This window comes from Lepidochelys kempii, chromosome 4, assembly GCF_965140285.1.
Source record: "Lepidochelys kempii isolate rLepKem1 chromosome 4, rLepKem1.hap1, whole genome shotgun sequence".
Taxonomy (NCBI): domain Eukaryota; kingdom Metazoa; phylum Chordata; order Testudines; family Cheloniidae; genus Lepidochelys; species Lepidochelys kempii.
Window position 1 is genome coordinate 107,178,244 of NC_136383.1, and position 27,331 is coordinate 107,205,574.

At 40.2% G+C, this 27,331-nt stretch overlaps 1 protein-coding gene across 2 annotated transcripts in view; it reads left to right on the plus strand.

Moving 5' to 3' along the window:
- PPARGC1A (PPARG coactivator 1 alpha) overlaps window positions 1–27,331 on the plus strand; it is a 491,301-nt gene that overhangs the window by 406,652 nt on the left and 57,318 nt on the right. Inside the window, exons 1-2 of one of the 2 annotated variants that reach the window (XM_073342371.2) lie at window positions 4,610–4,734; window positions 10,503–10,682. In XM_073342371.2, the coding sequence (XP_073198472.1) occupies window positions 4,687–4,734; window positions 10,503–10,682 (228 nt within the window). In that variant the 5' untranslated portion in view covers window positions 4,610–4,686. Of the gene's footprint in view, window positions 1–4,609; window positions 4,735–10,502; window positions 10,683–27,331 lie in introns of those variants that run through there. The other variant, XM_073342370.2, reaches the window with a different exon arrangement.

Here is a 27,331-nt window from a genome sequence, read left to right on the forward strand (position 1 = left end):
TCACAATGTGTATGAAAATCAAGGTGGGCCATTTCCAGCACAAATACAGGTTTTCTCACCCCCCACCCCCTTTTTTTTTCAAAAAAACACACACACACAAACTCACTCTCCTGCTGGTAATAGCTCATCCAAAGTGACCACTCTCCCTACAATGTGGATGATAATCAAGGTGGGCCATTTCCAGCACAAATCCAGGTTTTCTCACCCCCCCCCCCCCACAAACTCACTCTCCTGCTGGCAATAGCTCATCCAAACTGACCACTCTCCTTACAATGTGCATGATAATCAAGGTGGGCCATTTCCAGCATGAATCCAAGTTTAACCAGAACGTCGGGGGAGGGGGGTGAGAAAACCTGTATTTGTGCTGGAAATGGCCCACCTTGATTTTCATACACATTGTGAGGAGAGTGGTCACTTTGGATAAGCTATTACCAGCGGGAGAGTGAGTTTGTGTGTGTGGTTTTTGGAGGGGGGTGGGGGGGTGAGAAAACCTGGATTTGTGCTGGAAATGGCCCACCTTGATTATCATACACATTTTAAAGAGAGTGGTCACTTTGGATGGGCTATTACCAGCAGGAAAGTGAGTTTGTGTGTGGGGGGGCGGAGTGTGAGAAAACCTGGATTTGTGCTGGAAATGGCCCAACTTGATTATCACTTTAGATAAGCTATTACCAGCAGGAGAGTGGGGTGGGAGGAGGTATTGTTTCATGGTCTCTGTGTATATAATGTCTTCTGCAGTTTCCACGGTATGCATCCGATGAAGTGAGCTGTAGCTCACGAAAGCTCATGCTCAAATAAATTGGTTAGTCTCTAAAGTGCCACAAGTACTCCTTTTCTTTTTGCGAATACAGACTAACACGGCTGTTACTCTGAAACCTAAAAAAAAGTTGTATGACTCCTGGGGCAGGTAGCAGAAATGAGTTTAAATTCCATGAAAACTGGTTTGTAAACTGTAACTTGCTGAGAATCTAACATGTTGTTTGTGATTTGTAAAACCTAATGGTTTGCTCATCATTAGACTGTAGCATCTCCTCTGATAAAGTAGCTAAATCTGTTGCATATCAGCAACATACAGTACTTGTGTGTGTGTGTGTGGGGGGGGTAAGTACAGTTCCCTGTTCATCAGTGGTATAGGTGAAGTAAGTTGGGCCAAATTTCTCAAAAGTCAACTCAGATTTTGGATGCCTCAGTTTTTGAATGTGCAACTGGAGACAACTTACGATGTTTGAAGAGGGACACCCAGAAATGAAGGAAACTAAAAGCAGTGGCCACTTTGGGAAGTTTGAACCATAGAGAGGAGGTGAGGGCTAAAGGGACCAAAAGGACAAATGGTATGGGTGAGAGAAAAGGGTATTAGGAGAAAGAGACTGAGTGAATGATGTGTGCAGAAAAAGATTGCGGGACTAGAGATAGGATCCTGGAAGAAGAAAAGGCAGAATTTTGGAAGCACAGCGAAGCAGAGATGGCATGCTCGGGAAGCAGAGGAAGAGAAATGGCAGTCAACAGGGTGCTGGCCTCCTGAGGGGGGGGTCGAAAACAGTGCCAAGGAGGCCTGAAGTCTTTACCATAAGATCTCTCTGACTGAGGAGATCTTTTGTTTCACATGATGCTGTAGGGCAATCTAATTAGTTTGAAAAGTCTACTTGTAATGAGTGTGTCCTCAGTAACTGCCTAGGAAACACATTTGTTCAGCTTTTAGCATTTACAAAGCATTAGGGGTGAAAGTCACTGAAACTAGCACAGAGAGGTGTAAGAATCCAGGTTTCCTCAGGGGGAGAGTAGCTTTAATTTCTACTGTCAGCATCCATTAGAGGCTGCGTATTCATGTGTAAAGACTGCACAATTATATGAACCCATCTTTTACTTTGGTGTCGCCTCCGTAAGCTACCCACCTGTTGGAAGGCAGTTTGTGGCCATTGCCTGCTTCCTTGATAGATGTTGGTCTGCCAGCGCTCTTTGCTCTGCATGAACAATAGGAGACTCTAATCCCATAATTTAAAACCCATTGTTTACACAATTGCTTATGATCACTTCAAAACTATTTTCTATCATGATATACTATTGGAACTTTGTTTTGCATTACATATATGGTTGGTTACAAACCATGTTTAAGGACATTGATAAAAGATATCTAATGGGCAAGTTCATAGTAAAATTTGAGCTAGGCAGGTCTTTAAAAGGTAAGCCTCTCCATAACAGACTGAGAACCCTTGTTTAAACCATGTGATCTAGAATCGTGCTGGAAAAATGGTTTTCAAGTACAGTTTGGTCAGAACATTCCTTGACATCCATTCTGGAAAATTGTTGCTGCAAGAATAGGTCAAGCCAGTGTGTGGACAGGCCTTTAGTAAAGCGCTATACTATTATTAGTTGTTGCTGGTACATTATGGGAAAGTTCTCCCATCTCTAAAGCTAGTATGAAATCACCACAGAGGTTACAGTTTGTATTTATCAGTTAACTTGCTAATTTGAAGCAAACGTAGTGAGGTGGAATTGTAGAAAATAGAAACAACACGAGCAGGTCAAAATATCCAAAACAGCAATATACAAATGTTCCAGTGTAAATACATTTCTATAAAAGGTGTGAATGGAACTTAAAAAAAAATGATGGATTCTGTACAGTCAATGAACACAATTATAAGTAGGTATTGAAGGAGAATATTCCACCAAGCATGGATCCACTGATAATAATTAATAAGAATCTACTCCACTTCAGTCAGTCGGGTGCCCAACATTATTTCACAGTTGACTGTTCTGAGGGTAGAGGTAATGACCTTTGCCCCAGATCTTAATAATTTACTGCAGTTTTATCATTAAATCAGCATATAATTGGGAAGGAAATTAGGTTTTTTTCATGGTGAGAGCCAAGTAATACCGTTAATTTAATCATTTGTAGGAAAAGGCTTTCTGTAGTCATAGGGTATTTTGTTGTGGGTTTTTTTAATTAAGTAAAGTAGAAACAATGTCACTTTTTGTCATTCATGTTTGATGAAAATATGACAGTGTGATGCGATTTGCAACTTAAACACAAGCAGGGAAATCTGTACTTTTTTTCAAATCTGGCAATGATAAATTGTCAAATAAGCCAAATGTTTTCCTGTGACTTGTTACAATTTTTGGAATGCATTTAGTATCTGAAAAATAACCTCTTGCAGCCTCTTTTTGTCTTTTCTCTCAGCAAAATCTCTGTAGCTTGATAATAACTACATTCATTTAGCATTTAGAATAATCAAGTTTGCAAATAACTTAACAATGAAAATGAATATTTCATAGCAAGGAGAATGACCAATTACGGTTTTGTGACTATAACTAGCAGGACAGCATGACTCATATCTAGCACTTATATTTTGCAAACTAGGCTTTTGAATACAGCTAATTAAAAAGAGACAAAGACACAACTTTTTTAAAAATGAAAAGGCAGGTGGAGATGGTTAAACAAGACCTTTATTTTTTTCTGTTGTGGGAAATGTTCTGCAGTTATGTTTGGTACCTTCAGTTTGTTATGTATTCAGTGTGTAGTTTCATCATAAACCAGTTGCACCTGCAGCAGCTCCCATTGTCTCAGGGAGAGAGCTGTAAAAGGCTTAAAGAAGAAACACTTCTGTTAATAGCATGTCGTGTTTTCACATGACAACGAGAGCATTCTTGTTTTTAAACAGAAAATGCACAGCCCAGGTCAGAGAGGTTGGAATACAGTGTTTATACAAAAATGCACCCTAAGGCAGCACTGAGGAAATACTACTTATATGAAAATGGAGACAGGAATCCGAGCAGTTATGGACAGGACTACAACAGTTGTATTTAATAACATTGTTTTCCAGGAGGGCTGTGTGAGAAATGGAAATGATTATAGAGAAGAGCTGAAAAAAGAAATCTATATTTCAGTGGGAGCAGGATCAGGCCCCTTGTTTGTAGTAGATGCTAAATAAGTAAAGGACTGTGTTTGCACTGATGTTTGCAGCATCACTGTGAGATACAGTCTGTGTAGATGTCTTTGTTTGTAAAAAAAAAAAATTGGCTCCAGTAGTTATTGATCAGAAGTTTCTAATATATCACAATTTAAAAAAAAATACTCCACGAGGTATAAAATGACTAGTAAAAATTAATCGTGCAGTAACTTTTTACACACCTCTCTAATAGCATTTCCAAACTAAACAGCACTAGTTAGCCAACCCGAAGTAGCCCACTTAGAATCAAGGTATTTAAAAAATACATGCTTTACCGCATATGAGAGTTCCTTCATGGTTGTCTTTGTAACAACTACAGCTTTGTCTGTTGCTTGTTTTGGAAAAAAAAAAAGAAATTAAAAAAAGATTGTAGGGGATTTGAGTTATATGGCAGCAGCACAAGTTAGGGGGTGTGGCATCAAAGTCTGATTTTAATCCCAGTGTGGTGCTGCAGACTCAAGGGCCTGAGTGGGGTTTTTAGAAAGACTGACTCCACTGAAGCCTTGGGTCTGCCTCTGGCTCGTGACGTCACTAGTTTCAGCAGCCGCACCAGAAGGCTGGGTGAGTGACAGCCCAGCCTACTTTTTAAATAGCTTTGTCACGTGACTGGGAACAGTAGTAAGACAGGTGCCTTCAGTTCACCCTCAGTAAGGGTCTAGTTGCCTGTGCAGGAGTGTGTGCTCTGTGTGAGGCTGTGGATTGCAGTTTAAAAGCTACACTGCTGTCATTCAGGAGCTGGATGGCGTGGGACATGTGCAACCAGGACTCTGTATGGAGTGATATAGAGGTGAGCTTTGCATTATGAACAGAGTGAGAATTGTCTTGTGTGCAACCCCTTCTGGAAGTAATTCGTTTAAATGGAATAATTATAAAAGTATACTAGAAATCATGTGTTGGAAAGAAGTCTGAATCGTATGTGAACTTTGCTAATTTAAGGTTACTTTATAATGCCTTGAGCAAATCACAGCTTAGCTGCTGTCATCAGTATCTCCTGCAGTTGGAAACTATTTTCATGTGCCTTTGGCTCGCTTTCCAGTCATATGCAATATTTATGCTCTAAGATAGTGATATGAATCAGTGTCTGAAGTCTTTCCAGTGGCATTTAGTGGCCTGGTTGGAAAAATGCCATGTCTATTTATAATTAGATTAAGACTTTTTAAAAAAAGTTAAAATTAATCAGTGGTTTCATATTTTGATTTTTGTTTGGTTTTGTGTTTTGCTATGCTCTGTTCAGGATTTTTCTCATTTATCACTTGCAGAATTGACACACACAAACTGAGAAAGATGAATATGATGTTGTTGCCTTATTGTTTTAAATTCCTTTAAAACAGGGTACTGGAAATAGATGTTACTTTACTTCTGATTATTGAACTGGATTATAGTATTGCAGTTAAAATGTTCCATAGGACGAGGTTCTCAGTTAATCCAAGTAGTCCAGCAAATAGTTAAATCCTACTGTACAGCAGAGACAACAGGATGAACCATGAGAATAGAGTTTATGCGGGACTATGTGAGCTGCTGCTGCTGCTGCTGCTGCTTCTATAAAAATAGATGGCAATACATCAAATCCACAGCTTCTGCTGGCTACAGTTCATAAAGGAAAAAAGCAAGCAATTCCCTGGTAATCTCTGGAGTATAATGTGAGGTTTGAGGATTTCTGCATATTTGCATTCTGCAAAATGGAGCCTTATCTGAAAGTTCTGGCAACTTGTGAAGCAAAGGAAACTTTCTTTGGACCCAGTTGAGAGGAATCCGAAAGACAAACCTGCTCAAAGGAACTGACCCTCTGACGACAAGTTTGGAATAAGTACTTAAAATCCTCCCCTTAGACATCTCTTAAATAAGATGCATGTATGGTGCAGAGATACACATCTAAGTGAAAATGTGCTGGTGTTCTCTGTTTGTACGATTACATTTTTCCTATCTATTAAGGCATGTATCAGATTCTTAACTCTTTTTGTCGTGTTTTCAATATTTGCAGCACGCCATTGTATCCACTGATTTCTGTTTGCATATTGTAATTGCTCTTATCTTGTTTTGATTTCTTGGTAAAATAGAATAGATATGGATAATTCATATGTCCTGTAGCTATTATAAGTCAAGGCTGTAAGTGGATGACTTTCTGGCTCCAAAGTTCTAATTGTTTCTGAGTAGCTGGAGTATCCTGTGGGTTGTTGTCTGGCTTATAACGTGGGTCTCAGCTGCTGTAGCTTCATTTTTCCATCCATGTATTATTCTTAATGCTGCTAGGATTTGATTGAGGAACCAGCTTATATGGAAATATTGGAGATTTATTTTAATCATCAGAGTTCCTGCAGTAATTTCAAGCTAGTAATGGAATAGATCATTTATAGCAATCATTTTTTTCACAGAGGAAAAAAGGGTTGATCTTAATATTAATTGTGTGGCGGATGGATTAGCTGTTGGTAGATTTTTACCAACTGGCTCTTTCATTTTACTTTGTATAGCGACATAGTAGTGGCTGCATGCTGCTTTGGCTCTGGGGATCACCTTTATGATCTACAGTATTACAAGCAGCAGGTACTGTAGGCAGCTTTCATATTTTGAATTGTTAATGTTTGTTGTCAATTTAAAATGCATTATACCCTCTTGCACGTAATGACAGGCTAGCATGTTGCTTAATAAAGGCCTGCGTCCCTATAGCTGATCAGAATCCCCAGTGTTTCACTGTTTCATGAAGGTGATGTACAGTCAGGTTGCAAAGATTGATAGAGAGAATCTGCATGGCGCACATTCTATCAAATCTGTCATTCTTTACTGGGTTCATCCCCTTGCTGTTTCAACAAACTTATTAAAAATACAAAGATTATTTTTACGTTAATATAATTAATGTGGCACAAGTCCAGTCTTTCTTTTTTTTTAATTTACCTTCAAAGGCACAAAGACATCTAAAAGGTTAAAGAAGAATTATACTTAATTATAATGATTCATTATCATCAGTGCAGTTAAGGTAATTTATTGTTTGCTCCCTAACAAAGAAAAAAAAGTCTGTTGGGGTGAAATAATACACAATAATTAACCTTTTGTGTTTAGCAACTACTCTATCCTCTTAAATCTTATTATAAAATTAAGGATATAGTTGTGAAATAACTGTCATACCTGTGAAAAGACAGTGAAATGTGTTATGGCAATGCAGGCACACCTGTTACAGATGTAAAGGCAAAGAGTAAATATCAACATGTCAGATGAGGACAATTATAGGACTTGGAGTGTTAAACCTGACATCATCCAAAAGCCAAATATAAATTAATAACAGGAACACTTGCTACTAATGTGTCTCAGATTAGAAGCATAATGCCATATTCAGAAACATTGATTTTATTATCATGTCAACATTGGCAAGAGCATGTGTACTTCATTTCAGCTGTTACATTTTTTAAGTGACATTGCCGTCATTATAGACAAATGAAAGCTGCAATGGACATTTTTTACACAGCTGTTTATATTGCTTAGAATGCCCATTGCAGGACTTTCACAATGCATATTACTACAGCCCTAAGATGTTTAAGTAGGTGATGTACAGAGTGAAGCTATTTTTACAAACGAAAGTAGTAACAGATCAGCAGGATACTTTAGAAGTCTACGGCATCAGTTTTAAGCCAGTGACCTCCACAACACAAACCTGGGAATGATGCTGAGAATCTACCTTTTCAGTCAAAAACTAGATTATCCTTTAATGAGATCACAGATTTCATCTGTGCATCAAAAAAAGGTCATCTTGGCATTATAAGATTGCTGCTGGAAGGTTATGTCAGTGCTAGAAAATGGGGAAGCTTTTTAATTTCTTTTTCTTTGCAGTTTTTCTGTGGCCAAAATAAAAAGAAGTAAATTTCATTGTACAAAATTTCACCTAAGCAAGGCCTTGGCCTGTTGAAGTTCCAAGCCCTCTTAAATAACCGGAAGAAAAGCAATTGATATTTCAAAGGCTCCCCTTGTATTCCCTAGGTTCCTTTGCCCCTTGGCCTATTGTATAATTGTCTTGTAGTATCCTGATAGACTAGTGGAAGTTGCAGAGCCGGCTCTAGGCACCAGCAAAACAAGCAGGTGCTTGGGGCAGCACATTTCTAGGGGGGGCATTCCGGCGCTGGCCATGCTGCCCCTAGAAATGAACCCCCGCCACCCCAGCTCGCCTCTGCTCCGCTTCCGCCCGCTCCCCTGAGCGCGCCGCACTGCTTCACCCCCCTCCCTTCCTCCCAGGCTTGCTGCGCGAAGCAGCAAGCCTGGGAGGGAGGAGAAGCCGAGCGGCGGCGTGCTCGGGGGTGGTGGAGCGGAGGTGAGCTGGGGCGGGGAGCCGTTCCTCTACCCCTGTGCCCCCCTTACTTCCTGCGCTCCCTCCCCCACCCTCGCTCACATCCACTCTGCCTGCTCCCCTGAATGCGCTACCTCTCCCTTGCCTGAGACAGAGGGGGGAGAAGTGAAGCGGCGGCTTGTTCAGGGGAACAGGCGGAGCGAAGGTGAGCTAGGGTGGAGGGTTGCGGGGGAGCCGCAGGAAGCAAAGGGGGGGAAATGCAGCACGCCTGGGGGAGGAGGCGGGGCCTGGAATTTGGGGAAGGGATCGGGAAGGGGCGGAGCCGGGGGCAAGGGAGGGCATGAAAAAAAAGCGGGATGGCAAAAATCCTAGAGCTGGCTCTGGGAAGTTGCATGGTAAATTATAGCCTTTAGCAGCTGGACTGAGTCTGCTGACTCTGTTCCTGGTTCCCAGAGTGTTGCTCACCATTATGCTGCTGCATATAGCCCATGCAGTGTAGACTTGCAAAGATTCCTAGCTACAAAAATCTCTATGAAATTTATTTTATTTAAACATAACTTCAGCTCTCTCATATCACTGCAAAAGGCAGCATTTTCAAGAGCAGCATAACAAATAGTGAGTCATCCACATCAGTGGGCATGGTAAAGTTATTGCCCTACAAACCTACCTTTTTAGATGGTGGTACTTCTGGGACTGACTTTGTTCAAAGTTGAACCTAGTAGATCATTCAAATTGCCCAATCAGCTAACTGGAGTCCAAGAGTTTCTGAGGTCTGGATTTTCTGTTTGGTCCATCCTTACCATTAACACAAACTGATAAAGCTAGAAACAATCAATTAAAGGCAATGGTGAAAACCCATTCTCAACTGGCTTTGTTATGGCTTTTAACCACTTAATTGCTGGAACTGCCAGTTGCCTCTGTACAGAAGAACTCTCCACCTTTCTTTCCAATGATGTATATGGGGCAGCAGTGAAAGGAGCTACACCATTGGTTATCACTGAAGGTGTGGACTTCAATTGTGTATTTCCTGGTTTCTGTTAATAATGAAAAAATGGTTCAGGTGGTATTTTTGAATTAAAGTTTCTGTTCTAGGGTAGAAACATAGTATGAAAGTGTGTATTTTTTTTGCCCTCCATTGATACCTAAAATGACTGATCCTGACATACTAAAGAAAATATTCTGGGTATATATTAATGAAATTGATATTCTGCTGGTCTGTACTCTATTTCTAAGGTATGCAAAGGACGACATTCACACTAGCGAAGAAGGGCCACACACTTTAGTCCCCTCCCCTTAGTCCCTTAATACTGGGCTTAAATGTTGCCTCTGCTCTACGATGAATTTCCCCAGCAATGACAGGAGGCTGGGACAAGTGTAGCATTGTGCTGACTGGGCAGGCCAGAGGAAAGCTCCCTCTTGGTGCTTCTGAGATCACTGCTGCTTACAGACCGTAAGTCTCTTAGACACAGCAGTGTACACACGTACAACCAGCACAGCCACAGGTTGGAAGACCCCATAAACTAACCATGACTGCTATAGCACTTGGCAGGGGCATGAGGTACACTTCATGATTTGCTTACTATGAGGACAGTATTTTAGAACTAGGTTGTTAAAATCTGTGCAGTCCCTGAGGGTGCTGATAAGCCAGAGCCTTTGGTACATGGGTATAGACGTGCATGACCTGTGGCAGGCAGGCACAGTGTCTCCGGGAGCTTTGGGAAGTGAACAGTGTAGCACCTACTGCTGTATCCTTCAACAGGGTGCAGTACATGTGGCCGTCAACATCTTGACTGACCCAAGGGATTAAACCAAGGCCATATAGAGCTGAAAGCATGAACCTCTACAGCTTGAGGTGCAGATCTAGCCTGTATAGCTGGCAGCTGTAACAGACTCACATCTTCTGTGGTTTGGGCATAGAGGAGGATGCATAAAACACACTGACCAGTTGGTTACCCATGCACTCCCACCCGCGCTGATTCCTTTCTGCTTGCCGGGACAGAAAAGAGTCTTGGCAGTCCTTGTTTGGATTTCTAATGCTGCAGATGCTAGACACTCCAGGGCGCAGAAGAAAAAGGATAAAGAAAAAAGTAGTGACCACTTTGCTCACCTGTGCAGGCTAGTCACAATCTAACACTCAGTGTGTCTTTCTAAAAATGAGATTAACTCTAGTGACCTGCTTTGTGGAAGTGAGTGACTTAATCAAGGCTTAATTCTCATCCATGCAGTTATGGTTAACACATTCTGGTGATTAATGAAAGTGTGTGTTTCTGTACTTCTCCCTGCAGTGTGCTGCTCTGGTTGGTGAAGACCAGCCTCTTTGCCCAGATCTCCCAGAACTTGACCTCTCTGAACTAGATGTGAATGACTTGGATGCAGACGGTTTTCTGGGTGGACTCAAGTGGTACAGCGACCAATCAGAAATCATTACCAATCAGTACAGCAATGAATCATCAAATATATTCGAGGTAAGGGAAGTGGATGCAAAAGTATATTTCAGGTTGCTTCATGTTTTTACCAGGTGGAATGACAATCTTCTAATAAAAAAGAGCCAATAGATGCTGAAGTACAGCTGTGACGTCTGTTATAGCCTCCCTCTGACACCCTTAATCCTCATGATCAAAACCAGACCTGTTATCTGGAGAGAAGAAATGCTTGGAAAGAATTAAGTGGAATTCTGATTTCTGGAATGAAAGTGCTGAAGAGATACCAGGTTACACTATGGCATAACACTGAGATATTGCAAAATAGTCTGTTGCAAAGAAAAACAAAAGTTGAAACCTGTTTGTCGTCTTCCACGTTCATTTCGCAGAAACAAACGCAGTGGAATACAGCATCGATTGATGGCTCTTTAATATTTTATAGGTTAGTAATTATTATTACACCTACAGGTCCCAAACAGGCCCCAATTGTGCTATGTGATATGCACATATCGAAAAGTCCTTCCACTCTAAGTACAAGATGAGACCATAGGTGAATGCAACAAACAGACTGTGGGGAGCACAGCATCAGAGTCAGATTATTCTGATTAGCATAATAAGCAGTGGTCATAGCACGCCAACTGACTAGTCACTGATGTGTGTTTTATAGACATAATGGCAGAGGGCAGTCTTAAGGAGAGAACTGAGGGATTTCAGGAGAGATTTAAATGCCCTCTTTAAAATACTGCTGTGGGGGTCAAGGTATATAAGAGATGGGCTATGCCCTCTTTGCCTCAACCACTAATTCTCCTTTCCTGTGTAAGACCTCAAGATTCTCCACTGCTTAATTCTCAGACAACCATGCCCCTCTTGAACCCTAATCTTCTTTCCTCCTAGATGGTAGTAAATGCAGTAGATCATCCTCTGGCTTGGAAATTGGGCAATAGTACATTTGATAGCTGGCAGGAAGACCTTGGGCAACAATAAGCTATCACCCCTGCTTCACCTCTGCCTAGCAGATCACAGATGATCACAGACCAGAAGCATTCCTGGTCCACTTACTTGGGGGAATCCCCAGAATAAAGACTGTTAAATTTAATACCTGTCAAATACTAAATGCTTCAATAAGGTAAAATGCATTTGGAGGTGAAATACAGACTTCATGAAATACTCTGAGCCAAAATCAGCTATTACTTATGCTGGCATAACTCAACTGCAGCAAATTAACTTACTCTGGATGAACACTGATGTCACTGAGAGCAGAAACTGGCCCTCTGAGTCTGGTCTTTCTATCATTCACACTGGTGTAATTCAGGAGTAATTTACTTCAAGTCTATAGGATTATAGTAGTATAAAACCAGTGTAAGTGGAGCAGAAGCCCGTTCTCTGTCTCCAAGGGAAAAATTTTGAAACATTCTGTATTCTGAAGTTTTGTGAAACTTCAAAATGTTGTGTCTTGTGCTTAAGTTTCAGTCATAGTAAGTAAGTGACACATGTTATAATCAAGTAATTGGGCTGCTCTATTATAGTATTCTTATAGGTCAGTATGGGAAGGAGTTAATAACATTTGTAAGCAAGGTTAAATTGGGTTATATCAGAGAATTAATGAGTTAGAACTTCTGCTTCCAAATAAATCACTAAAAACCAAATGTATAGACCTCTTTCATTGGCTGAAGTAAAATCAGCAAAGGATTATATTCAGTGTTGATAAATGCAAAGTAATGCACATTAGAAACATGATCTCCACTATATATATAAAATGATGGGGTCGAAATTAGCTGTTGCCACTCAAGAAAGAGATCTTGGAGTCATTGTGGATAGTTCTCTGAAAACATCCACTCAACGTGCAGTCAAAAAATGAACATAATGTTCGGAATCACTAAGAAAGGGATAGATAATAAGACAGAAAATATCATATTGCCTGTATATAAATCCATGGTATGCCCACATCTTGAATACTGTGTGCAGACGTGCTCGTCACATCTCAAAAAAGATATATTGTAATTGAAAAAGGTTCAGAAAAGGGCAACAAAAATGATTAGGAGTATGGAGCATCTGCCATATGAGGAGAGATTAATAAGACTGGGACTTTTCAGCTTGGAAAAGAGACGACTAAGGGGGGATATGATAGAGGTCTATAAAATCATGACTGGTGTGGAGAAAGTAAATAAGGAAGAGTTATTTACTCCTTCTCATAACACAAGAACTTGAGGTCACTAACTGAAATTAATAGGCAGCAGGTTTAAAACAAACAAAAGGAAGTATTTTTTCACACAACACATGGTCAATCTGTGGAACTCCTTGCCAGAGGATGTTGTGAAGGCCAGGACTATACAGGGTTCAAAAAAGAACTAGATAAGTTCATGGAAGATAGGTCCATCAATGGCTATTAGCCAGGATGGACAGGGTTGGTGTCCCTCTCCTCTGTTTGCCAGAAGCTGGGATTGGGCGACACAGGATGAATCACTTGATGGCTTCCTGTTCTGCTTATTCCCTCTGGGGCACCTGGCATTGGCCACTGTTGGAGGAAAGGATACCGGGCTAGATGGACCTTTGGTCTGACCCAGTATGGCCGTTCTTATGTTCTTATGATTTAGTCTTCTAAAAATTAAGATCCTGATTTTGCAATTACTTAAGTGTGTGAGTAACTTTAATACATTTAATTCCAATGGGAATTCATTCCCAATGAGACTGCTCATGCCTTAAAGTCAGGGATGTTCTTAAGTATCTTGCTGAATCAATGGCCAAACTTATAAAGGATAAAATTGTCATTTATTTTGTATGCTGATTCCATTCCTGAAGATCAAAATGTTATACAAACACGGGGATAAATACATGAGGTTTAAACTGTCTTGGTTGGTGCACAGCAATATCAAGACATTGGTCCATCACGTGGCATTTAAAGTCAGTCATATTAAGGTGTATTTGAAAGTGTAGCCCACCAGGGTTCAGTAGAAAGAGATAGATGGAATACATCTAGGGAAGTGCATTGTGAGGCAGCAACTAACATTGTCAGAAACCGAGATTTGGATGAGAAGTGTTTTCCATCTTCCCTAGCAGACAAATTCTGCCATCATTTACTCAAATGCCACCCTTCAGACTTCAGGGACTTCACTGACTTGAATTACAGATTGCACTGAAGTCAATGAGGGCACGCTTTGGCTCAAAGACTACTTCCTCTGAGGAGCAGATTGTTGTCCAATAGCACTTTGCCATATTGTCGCATAAGGGCAACACTATATTCAGTCTGTCATTTATTATATTTAAACTGACTTAGTTGGTGCACAACAGTAGGGACAACCATTGGTCTATCATGTGGCATTGGGGTTTAAAGTCACAGTCTCATTAGTCTGCATATGTCCTACCTGAGTGTAGACAGAGGTGGGAGGATTACATCAAAAGGGCTGCAATTACAAGAGACTTGAAAAGTGCAGTGGACGCTCTTCCTATGCTGGGTCTAGCTGCTTCCAGTTCTCAAATGTAGGCAGGGTCCTGACACACGCTGCTAGGCCCCCCCTTGGGCCATGAGATATTGTTGGCAGCACTAATACGCCTCTGACACCTAGCCTTTAGGCCTGGAATGGCAAGTGCCAGAATTCTTCCTGCATTCTTGCAAGTATGCAGAGTAGGCTAAGACCCAGATTTTCAACGTTATTTAGGTATTGCTACGTTCAGCATTGCTATGCCTTATGGATTTCGGAACCTGCATCTCATTTTCAAAAGGGATGTAGGCACTTAGGAACCAAAATCCCATTGACAGTCTATGATATTTAGGCTCCTAAGTTCCTAAATCACTTTTGGAAATGAGACTTGGGCTCCTAAATCAGTTAGACATACCAAGGCTGAGCACACCACCACCTAAATACCTTTAAAATTCTGGGCCTAAGAGTTCATCTGCAGTTTCACTGTTATCACACAACTATTCATAGAATCATAGAATATCAGGGTTGGAAGGGACCTCAGGAGGTCATCTAGTCCAACCCCCTGCTCAAAGCAGGACCAATCCCCAATTAAATCATCCCAGCCAGGGCTTTGTCAAGCCTGACCTTAAAAACTTCTAAGGAAGGAGATTCTACCACCTCCCTAGGTAATGCATTCCAGTGTTTCACCACCCCCTAGTGAAGAATTTTTTCCTAATATCCAACCTAAACCTCCCCCACTGCAACTTGAGACCATTACTCCTTGTCCTGTCCTCTTCTACCAAGGAGAATAGTCTAGAACCATCCTCTCTGGAACCACCTCTCAGGTAGTTGAAAGCAGCTATCAAATCCCCCCTCATTCTTCTCTTCTGCAGACTAAACAATCCCAGTTCCCTCAGCCTCTCCTCATAAGTCATGTGTTCCAGACCCCTAATCATTTTTGTTGCCCTTCGCTGGACTCTCTCCAATTTATCCACATCCTTCTTGTAGAGTGGGGCCCAAAACTGGACACAGTACTCCAGATGAGGCCTCACCAATGTCGAATAGAGGGGGATGATCACGTCCCTCGATCTGCTTGCTATGCCCCTACTTATACATCCCAAAATGCCATTGGCCTTCTTGGCAACAAGGGCACACTGCTGACTCATATCCAGCTTCTCGTCCACTGTCACCCCTAGGTCCTTTTCCGCAGAACTGCTGCCTAGCCATTCGGTCCCTAGTCTGTAGCTGTGCATTGGGTTCTTCCGTCCTAAGTGCAGGACTCTGCACGTATCCTTATTGAACCTCATCAGATTTCTTTTGGCCCAATCCTCCATTTTGTCTAGGTCCCTCTGTATCCTATCCCTGCCCTCCAGCGTATCAACCACTCCTCCCAGTTTAGTATCACCACTCCTCCCAGTTTAGTATTCATGACTAGTCACAATATTATCCATTGTGTGTATAAGCCTGTGCTAAACTACATGCAACAAAGGCTATGGAGAAGGGGAGGGTCTCTATATAGTTTCTGGGAACCTGATCGAAGGTTACTAATATTCTATATTTTGGTATCACATTAATAATTTCCACCACTACCGTTCTTTGTCATTAGTTAGTTCTAGGAAAGAGGGGAATAAAGGAGTTGTTTTCTTACAGGGTAGGCAGTCGTAATCAGGCTATCCAAACTGAATAATAGAAAACTCACCCTTCTTTTTGGGCCAGCTTTTTCCAAACTTTAACCCCTATCCCTGTTCTCCATTATGTAGCTGTGTGTGTATATATATATATATATGTAGCACTATTTCTTGTCTCTACTGCTCCTTAATGAGACAACTGAGGGTGCTCAAGAACAATAAAAGATGTGTCCTTTCTCTGGGGATTATCTTGGTGATGCTCTGAGACAAACTATTTGTGTTAGCGCAGAGAATGGAAGCTCTACCTAGTCTCTTGTTTGTTAATTTCTAGATTTTTCTATATTGATTAGCTTTGGCATTTCAGCTCTGTCTTTTTAAAGAAAATATAATTGTATCTTAATCATCCTGGGGCAATATGTTTTAGAAGCCTTAAAGCCTCTATCTGAGAGCTGACTGCTATGAAAACATGAAATATATTCCAAATTTGTTCAAAATGGAATTGCAAACAAAAGATCGAAAGTACAAGCAGCACAACAATAATTGAAAACCTAACCTTAAGTGAACCACTCTCTCCTTTGAGTTACCAATGCATTGCTTATGGCACTGTCTAGGTGAGGGCCTATATTTGCAAAAGGGACTTACGAAATTTTGGGTGCCCAGCCTGAGGCATCTTTAATGGGGCTTGTGTTTCAGAGGGTGAATACTCTGCACTTCTGTCTCAAACTGAAAACTGAAGCCTATTAAAGGCATTTTCCTTCTAAAAATTAGTGAATTGCCTTTTTGAAAATTGAGTATTGTAGGAATAATTATCAGTTTATGAATGTATTATGGTAGCAGTTAGGGACCAACTGAAAACATGATCCACATGTACTAGACAGTGTGCAAACATAGATTAAGAGACAGTCTTTGCCCTGAAGAGTTTTCAGTTTAAATATGATGAATCTACAGTCTAAATCTAATGAGAGATAACAATCTAAATGTGATGTGAAAATTGACGGTACTGTTATAGAATAGATATTTCTGATTCATCACTACAGTACTCCATTTGTATCCCGGTGCAACTGGTTTTACACTGGCATGAAATTGGAGGAACACAGTGGTGAATTAAGGCCTTACTGTTACACTGATGTTGCATGTTCTTTATCAGTGTTGTACATTTATTAATTTTTTTTTCTATTCTTAGCCTGGCTACCTCTATTTTCTTCCCTGATTTTCATTGCCTGAGATTCTGATCATTGGAGATGTATGTTAAGGGAGTTTTTACCCCTAAGAGCACTGTCTATTGACATAAGCTCATGCAAGTAAATAGTTAACTGGTTGTGTGTACTGGTTAGGTAGATGGCTTTCGTTCTCATTCACTTTTGTGATTTGCTTTTGGAAAGGATCAGACCTTCAAAAATTATATTTGTACAAAACCGATTCTGCTGCCCTTTTACAAAAAAATAAACTGGTTTCAATTCTTAAAGTCATTACTATGTAACATGTGGAGATCTGTAGATCTTTGAGTAATGTGAATTAGAAGGCTTTTTTGTGTTCTTCCTCGGGAGATGAAAATTGTTACCTCCTGAGGTGCATTTCAAATATACTGTACCCTGTATACTAACCCTATATAAGGCTAGTCATATTTTAAATTATTTATGAAGAGTGGACAGCATTATACAGAGGATAGAGGTGCGCAAAGGTAAGTATACGCTGTCTGCACCATTCACAAATAGATCAGTGGAAGTCATCTAAAAAGAGAAAATATAGCTAGACAACAGCCAATTAAAGTCTAATTTAGCAGCGTAGTGTCAAAAAGAATTTTCAAGTATGGTGTTCTGACAAAATATTTTTCACTTTTAAACAGATTTAATAAGTCCTGAGTTTCTTGGCCTTCCCCTGAATTTAATTGCTGGTTTTTGTTTTGTTTTGTTTTGTTTTTAAATGCAATTCTCTATTTTTAAAGAGTTGTTTGTTTCTTTTTAATTGTTCAGCGTAGTCAAAGTTACTTTCAGGAGTGTGCTCTGTGTTATATATTTGGAGACCTGAATAGGCGACAGTGTTTCACTGTGGGCTGCCAAAAATGCTGTATTACAAGCAGTGAGAATGAGGGAGTGAGAAAGAAATTCACAATGAATTGCATACTCTGTTGTTCTTGGCAAAGGAGAAATTTATGAAGATAAATGACTGCTTATCCATTTGGAATGGTTTCCATGAAGAAGATGATGGGGGGCTTTTAACACCAGGAGGGTAATTTGCATTGGTTCAGGTTATATACTCTAATCTTCGGTGGTGCTGCCAGTCTTTGTTACTACTGCAAGTTATTCATTGAAGGTTTGTAGCCAGATTGATTAATGAATTACCAGATCTTACGTAAAATGACTTGGCCTGACTTTTAAACAACCACCAGTGTTTTCTTTGCCAGTCTTGTGACTGGTGTTAATGGGTTTCCAGAGACTGAACCTCTATAGATTTTTTTGAACTGGCCTCTTCCAGAATTTTTACCACTTTTTAATTTTCTCCAAAACTAGTAGCCCAAGGCAGGCAGTTCAAGGAGATATAATCTTGGGGAAAAAAGACATAGTAGTCAAATCCTTGATGGCTGATGCCCTTCAGTGCCAATTCAGAATGATTTATCATAGCCATCTATTCAGCACAACAGAGTCTAGAGGTGAGCTGCATGGTGTACCTCACACAATATGCATAACTAGAGCTCTGAACTTTGAAGGAAAGCCTCAGAGCTATTTGCAAAGTGCTGGTGCTTAGTGAATACTAAATTACATTTAGGAAATAGTCTACTGCTACCAGTTATACTTCATTTTTATTCTTGACACAGACACCTAAATCAGAGAACAGTAACATTTCAGAGATTATGGAAGCAGTTTGGGTATGTTCCAACACTATAATAGGATCAGAATTTTAAGGCCTTTTTTATTATTACCAATAGTCACTTAGTTTCTACTGCAGTGTACTTTGTAGGGAATTACAGCTTTTACTAAAAAGATTAAAATGCTATTATGCAAATGATTGCAGTATGTTATTATGTTTACAAATTAACATCCATGGCTCAACACACAAATTAACTAACTATTCCATCTATATTATTAAGGATTTAATAAAGTAACTGTTGATAAAAATGGGGAGCTTGGAACAGTTAATAGGAACTGATTGTGATTTAACATAGAACTTAAACATTGTGTTTAATGTTCTAGATGGTATAATGGCAGAATAAAGCTTATCAAAGTACTTAAAAGAATTGAGATTGTGTGAACAGCATAGCAGTATGTCTTAGACCTTAGCAAACATAAACTAAGTAGCTCTGGGCAATAATGTATAGTGGGCAACATATCAGTAAATCTAAGAGTAACACAAAGACCATCTTATATGAATACATACATTAGTGCACTAATATGTAGTTTATTAAAATTCTAACTACTGTATGTTAAATATTTTATATATTATAAACATGTCTAGCATACTTGGCAACTTGTGTCCATCTAAAATGCATCTTGTAATGAATTTTTGCTATGTTAAATGGGATTTCTCTGCAGAGAGTATCACTGTATGACAAAGAAGGGGAAGGTTGAGTTCAGACTGAGATGGCTTTACAAACAGCGCTGCAAATTGCTATTCCTAGCAGTTCATAAGAGCTCATAAAAGCAAGCAGATAAGAGCCACCAAGGTCCTAGAGAAATGAATGTACAGTATGTGGTTACAGGATAGATTTAGTAGAGAAACAGACAACATTGTAGGTTTAGTACAACAATAAACATAAAAGGTAGAAGATGCAGATTTGGGATAGGAACTTTATAATAATAATAAAAGATAACAATGCTATAATAAAAAAAATTTAAACTAGGAGAAAGACCCTCAGTTCCAATGGAACAGAAGAGAGGATATAGGGGAAAATAGCAGGTAATGTGGCAATGTCAAATACGTTATGCAAATATGTTTACCTTTACAAATATCTTTGGCTTGAGTTGTATAACACATTAATAAGAGAGTTAAGAATGAGATTAATGGGTAATACTGCATACCGTTGGAACTCTGAGTCTACTAAATAAGTGTGTCTCAGAAACAACATTACATCTGTATGGCAGGTGTGTGTAAGCTATAATCCACCACAAAGTTTGCTTGGGTTTAAAAACTCTCAAGCGTAAGTACAATTTATTTTGTTCCAAGCAGCTCCTATGTTATTGGGAAGTGTTTATGCAAATTTGCTATATCTTGCTTCAGCAAGGTGCATTATTTCTTCGTTCTCTTTCCCAACTGAACAAACTGTGCTGTTCTGTACTAGTCCAAATTTGCCTCTGTTGAAGTAAGTCCTTGTAAATTAGTTGAAACCTTCAGGCAAAAAGAACCCGCAAAATGAAAAAAAACCAATTCCTTTGAGAGCTTATTGTTTGATGGCTTAGTGGCCTTGTACCATTCCGAGGCATGTGATCAAGAAAGGGCACACGATCAGCCGCACAATCCTGTTATGCGTACATTCCGTTGCACTGCCCAACATTTCAATTGGAGTGGCCAAGGTTTTGAGAACTCACCGTATCTTTACTCAGCCTAAGCATGCCCCTTTTGCAACAGGGGAAAATAATGTTCACCCAGAACAGTGGTAAAATACTGGCAGACAAATGGCTTGGCCTGTGTTAAGAGGCTCTTAAGAACACAGTGTTCCACTGTGTTCCCACCAGTCACATACCTAAATACAAACTGGTGTCAGTTGCCATACAGACAAAAATATATTAGCCTCCTTTCACATAGGTCATCGTAAATCCGTTTTGGTCACAGTCACACTGCACATCTGTTTTAGTGAGATGCAGCTTCTTAGGGTGGCTTTTGGACTTCATCAGCACACAAACAGCCAAGCCATAAATTGCCACTGCTGGAGTTACTTTGAATAGGCGTATACTGTTTCATATTTATAATGGTGAGACTTCATAATATTCACACTGAATATATAACACAGATCAGTTCAACAAGCATGAAATTGTATGTTGTCAACTTGTCACATAAATAGAGCCATATTCTGGCTTACGATAATGTTGAACTAAACATTTTTCCCTAGAATTGCAGAGAGGGTCACAAAAAGTGGGAAGGTAGCATTTCCTTTTGTAGGATACGCAGTCATTGATGTTCAGAAGTAAATATTGCTGTGTGGCTTTTCTCTTTTTCTCCCTGTTTAAAAAAAAAAGTTTGATTTACTTAGGCAAATGCTAATTGGCTAAACTGTTCATCTTTCCCCCCCCAAATGGTTTGTATTTCTAGGGTATCCTTTTATTATTATTTTGTTGCTATTTTCCTACCGCACATCAATGCTAATTGCTACTAAATGCTACAACTTAACCCTGATATGCTCTTTTCCTTCTGCCCCATCTCATGTAACATTAACTCAGGCCCATGCTATTAAAGGAGGATGAAAATCATGGTTAGGCTTAATGTAGGATATTTTGTTTTCCCACAATACCACTAACCTATTATAAGTGTGTAAGGGTTTGCTGAGAGCAAAGTTGTATAGGAAGAGAGATTTGGTGTTGACTTCATACAGTGAATCCTTTAAATAAATAATTCATACAAGCAACAGCTTTCCCTAATGACTCTAATAATTACACATTAAAAATCCTTGACTAAAACCTTAGCTGTACAGAATATGAAGGGGCTTATTTTAAAACATTCTGAATACCTACAACTCCAGTTGAAGTCAGTGTTGGGGTTTGAGTGCTCTGGGCCTGATTTTCAGGCTCTAGCTTCCAGTTGTGCATATGCAGTTTTGTGCGTGCACAAATGCATGTATATATTTTCTGTGTACTAATGCCTGTGGTTTGTAAGTGACATATAACAATGGAACTTGCAGGAGTTAGAATTTTCATGTACAGAACCCCACTGGGAACACGTGTGTATGCATCAGGGGAGGGCAGGTGTAGGCCCCTCTGGAAATCAAGCCCTATAGAGTGTATAGGAAATGGCTTTGAATACATTTTGTCTGCTGAAACTCAGACAAGAGCAGCCTTATTTCATAATGGGGATATTAATTTGCAGTTTGTGATAGGGATGAGCCTGTGTGGCTGTTGGTTTGGGGTTTTGCCACACCTCAGTCATGTTTTGGTTTTTAAGGCACCAAAAAGTCCCCCAGATTTTGGATTTTGTTTTGGATTGGCCTATCTGAATAGAGTTTTTTCTGTGAGGAACCCACATGCTAGCCTCATTTTCCTGGTATTGCTCTGCTTACTGATTTATGAAACCACCATTGAGCTGTCTGAATGGATTATCACCAGCCCATGAAGACTAGAAAGGCCAAATTTACCACTCATATCTCATGGAATTTGATGAGGAGGGCTGAATCCCTGACAGACCTGGATCTGTGTGCTGAAAGGGGACACAGAGAACTTCCCACACCTGATGACTTTTGTCTGCAGTAACAGCTGCTCCTTGAGGGTTCTCTGCAGACATTCATCATGTCTTTACACCAATATAGGGAGTGATACATGGCTTGTAGGTCTCCCTTCTGTGGGGTCTACTTAATCTGAAAGTGGAGAGAATGTGTCCTGACTCATGGAATGATTTCTAAGAAAAATAGTGCTTACCAGCATCTGAAAGAGCTATTTGGCTGATGGCATCCAACTTCCCCAGTGAGCTGTTAAGAGGACATCCCTGACAGGACTCTGGGGTGTGCTAAAAACTACCCCCAAGTAGGCTGATCTCTGAGAAGGAAATAATTCACTCTCCTTCCAAGCTGCCTTCTGAGCCTCAAAAACTGACAGACCTTTCGCAAGCCAGTCACTGAGACAAGATAACTTACTTTGGTGAAGTGGTACTTACCACCATAATGTTGACCTTGGAGAAAACACTGGGAGCTAATGCAAGGCTGAACAATCAAGCGATGACTGAAAGTTCTCTTGACCCAGAGTGAAACACAGGTATTTTTGATATAATGGGGTGACGCGTTAATAAATATTTTACTTCTAGGAAGTCTCCAGGTTCCAGTTCTGCTATGCTGCCAGTTTTCTCCATTGTTTATCCTTCATATGCACTTGGCTTTTATATTAAGCAAAGACACATTTCACTGGGATACCCTCAATTTCCATGGGTCCTATTTTGCCCATTCTGGTAGGCTGTCTATTCTTTGAAAGGTGAACTAGTGGGATATCTCGCACAATCTTTGACTTGGTCATTTACTTTATAGAGAATTGTGCAGATAGTGTAACTTCCAACAGCTTTAGTAAACAGAAAGCTAAGTGCATGGCTGTAGAGCATAGCAGACCTTTGACTGGAACTGCCTTGCAGGGCATTCCACTAGTCCACAGGGAATTGGGGACTTACAAAAGGAGCAAAGTGGCATGTGACTCGTAAGAACTGGAACGTTGTATGGAAGAGGATCTACAATCCTTCAGAGGTTTTCTCTTTTTCTTCTTTAGACTTTGCTTAATTCCCTCTCTCCCCCTTACTCCTCTCTCCCAGGAATAGGTGGAGGTGGAGGAAGTGTAGATAAACAAAATGTACTGCTTTCATTAGCAGGATGATTTGGGGAAAATGCTGCCAGTTTTTCACCCCATTATATCTGGAGAAAAGCCAAAATTCATTGGTTTTCTGATAGGTGTGAAAATGTTCAGTTCTAACACCACAGAGCTTTCCATTTGCAAATCACATCCCTTTCTAACTAAAGGGTGTCAATCTGCTTTTGCTTGCACATGATTTTAGTATTGCCATCCCTTGTAATTTCTTTGCTGTTGATCCCGGTCTTGCATATAAAAGGTCAGTTCAATGTTGCTGGAGACCAGACCTCCCATTTGCAGGAAGAAGTCTCTCAGGTGGAGAGGATAACATTTCAAAATAGAGGGTAACATTACAAAACAGCTCTGCTTCCTCTGGCGCAGTGTAGAGCTTCACAGACCAGCACCTTATTATCTATGTTTTTCTGTAAATCCAATCTGAGACTGTCATTATCAGTCTCAGATAGGTGAACAACATCTGGGTGAAATAAACCTGTGCCAGTGATGGCCTGGAGGGGCTCTTGTTAGTTAATCATCCCTGCCTTGCCTTTGATTACTTAATTTGTGTGTTGAGCCATGGAGGAGACCCCAAGAGCCTCTTTTTAAAATTCTGCCAACAGATGGATGATGGGAAGATAAGGATGATTTCTCTGCCTTGGATGGAGTTCATTGTATCTTTGATATTGCTAAATCTTATGTAATACTTCATTTAGGGTGGGATCTCTCCGTTAGAATATTGGCAGCACATTACTCTCTTGTGTATTTAGCCCTTAAAATCATCAGCAATGACTCAGCTCCCTAAAAAATTCATATAGTTACTTAAGGTTACTTTTGGTTCTTTGTTAAGGCACTCTTGTCACTGGTCTGCCACCACACTTGCTCGATTAAGATGTCAGAGCATACTCTTTTTTTTCTTGAAGACATTATTGTTTATTTTGTAGTGGTAGTGCCTAAGGGCCATCATCAGGGATCGGGGCCCACTGTGTTGGAAAGTGTACAAAAACATAAAATAGATGGTCCCTGCCCCATCCTTGACATGTTTTTGTGAATAATGGGTTCTTCTATCAGTCCGAATGGTAGCATTCCGAAACGTTGCCATCTCAAAATCCTAAGTGGTACCACTAACATATATCAGGCACTGGGAGACCCACTTGTGTTTACTGATGTGGCCTTCACCTGATTTTACCATATTTCCACTAAAAAAATATTTCCACTAATTATTGTAATTTGTTGTCTATCAATAGGATACTTAACTGTGTAGCAGAACTCCTGTGTATTAGCCACTTTTCTGACCAGAATGCATAAGGATGTGCAAAAATCCATCCACGCTTTTTGTCCCTTCCAGTACTTGCTTTTGGGAGTGCAGTGATAGATAGCAATTTATTGTGTATCAGTGCTGCTGCTATGTGTACAGCAGATTTAAGAGTTTACATTAGGCCACAGTGCTATCTTCCACTTTTCCTAATTCTGTCTCCTGGCAATCCCTCAGTTATACAGTTGGGGTGGCTGCCCCATCCCAAAAGGAATTTGTGTCAATTTCTGCAGGGACAAATCCTCCCTGCATTAAATCGCTTTGCAATATTTGCTCAGACTGAAATTTTGACAAAGACATTCTGTCCACATACACCAAAAGAGATTTTTAAATGTGCTTGGAGGTAACTGGATGCTGCCTGTACCTGACTGATAACTGAGTCTGTACATCTATGTAGCGTCATCCATGCCCTTTTTAATTTGTCTTTGAATGACAAATGCATTTCTTCACTGAGTCAGCAAAAGGGATGATATCCTGCAATAGCACTCCTGGCCCATCCATTGCTTTTGTAATGGGGACAACCAATTGGTTTGCCCTGAGTTTTCCCCATCTCCCCTCCTCCACACCAAAAAGAAGAAATTTAAAAGCTAATGTAAACAAACAAGAAAAAAAAAAACTCAGCCCCTTCCATCTCTTGTCCAGAGCACCCCCAAGTTCTCAGTGTGTGACAGGATCATCTGTTGTTTCTTTAGAACCAGAATAGCCCCATTGCATCCTGATACATTCCATCTTCAGAAAGGGTAATGCTACTAGAACTTTGTTGAAACTGACCAGTTTCACACTGCAGGCATTTGTCCAGGCATTCAGTTTCAACCCTGATGGACTGCCACCCTCCAGTGTCAGCCTCAATTTTGAGTGTGACTGACCTCAAAAATCAAAAGCAAAATTCATCAGACGCCACTGTATTTCATAGAGAAGCCATGCACAAATCAGCCCAGCTCTGCTTGAAAGGTTTGCAAACTTTTCAAGGAATGAGTTTTGTGTTTATAATCAGACTAGAAATCAGAGAAGTTTTGCATGGTTTCAGTTTTTACTGCAAGCACCTCACACAGCCCTAAAATGATACCGCTTTTAACTTCGTAACTGCTAAATGATAAGCCAGACCTTCCTCATAAATGAGATCTTGGCAAAATACCCCATGGTGGGGCAACAGTCCGTCATAATAGTATACTTGTCTGCATTAGCAGAGGATTCATAGTGTTAATGGGAATGGAAAGAAAAGGTACAAAACCTTGCTGACTGCTAATTAAATGCTTGAATCCTCTCAGATTGTTGGATGTAAAAACAAACAAACAACCAAAAACAAACACATCTTCCAGTGCCAAGCTTCTACACACCAAGAATTCTGGAAATACATCCACCTGCTACTTTCTGAACACTTGGTGCAACCTCTGATATGTGTAGGTAGCCTTGCTGGTCTTGTAACCAGAATATCAGCAAATAATGAAGGACTGCAGCCACTTCACGAGATTTTCCTCCTTCTGGAGCCCAGTAACTGTAGTCTTACATCAACATGCAGCTAGCCTGACTGTTATCTGACAAGCCTATTAATCCTTCAACCAGACTCCATAACTTTGAGCATCTTTCCAAATTGCATTCTGTGATTTGGTTAGATTATATCTTATCTTTAACCTTCTTGCATCCATAAACGCACACTATCTAGTCTATCTCTGATGCACCTTTCAAACAAGGAAAAACAACAGGACTCAATCGGCTGCCAGCATTAGTGGCATGATTCTTCACACTGATTCCTATTCACTGTAACTGATATCTCACAAATACCTTTGTGGAAGTCTTCCACTCCTTTCCATGTCCCAAGGAAGTTTTCTTCGTCACTAATTTGTCTGTCCTCTCATAACTTCCAGGGTGACTTTTGCTGAGTGTACCACTTTATAAGGAGTTATGCATGGTAGGCCACCATTCATCCCTCAGTTGCTCTTCAAATGCAGGACTATCAAGAGTCAATTTGTTAACCAAGGTGCTGGGGCTTAGGGTTACTAACTAGCTAATCTTTCATCTAGAAGTGTTAAAACTATCCCAGAATGAACAAAAAGCTAGTTGCTTTGCTGCTAATTAGCAAAAAGAAAAATTCAATACAAAGGTATCAAGAGGAATGAAAGGAGGAGTTGGCAGTAATGCAAGCATTATTTTCTGTCTCTGGAAGTGGCTGGTCTTGCAGTTGCTCCACATGATACTCTCAAGAAACAGAGCCCAAACCTGAAGTCGTGGCAGAAGATGAGGATGCACAGAGGCTACCATTGTTGTAATTCTTTTTAGCATTCTGTATTTTAAAGATTATCCTAATCCCAAAATAAAAGCTTTCCCTACTCAGTTTACTGTAACATGGGAACCTCTAGGTGAAGCTCTACTGTATGAAGTTTCCACCGACCGTAAGTTTACCCGACACCTACCTTTCTCTACCTCAAACATTTGCTTATGTGTGTGAATGCTTACTAGTCTTCCCAAAGTAAATTACATAAAATGGGAGGCCCCATTTAAACACCTTGTTCTTCCCTATCCCTCCAGAAAATGTCATTGTGTGAGGATACTCACCAATTTGTCTTTTTACTATAGCCTATTCCCCTGTGGGTTTTTAATATGTTAATTTCTATAGTCTTTTAGTAATGTCTTTGCTCACTTTTAAGACCATACGGTACTCGGCCCCTCCCTACATGCCTGCCCTTCTCCCTTTCTTCTTCTCTGCCAGTAATGCCATCCCCAATGTTCATCTCTCATACAAATATCTCAGTGACTTGTTCATGCTACCCCCGATGCATGAATTGCTCTCTCAACTGTGGAGTTGCGGGTCAACCCACTATCCTCTCCTAATTTAAGTCCCGTTGGCAAACTCACTTCTGCAAAGCCAACAATGGAATCAACACTGTATATA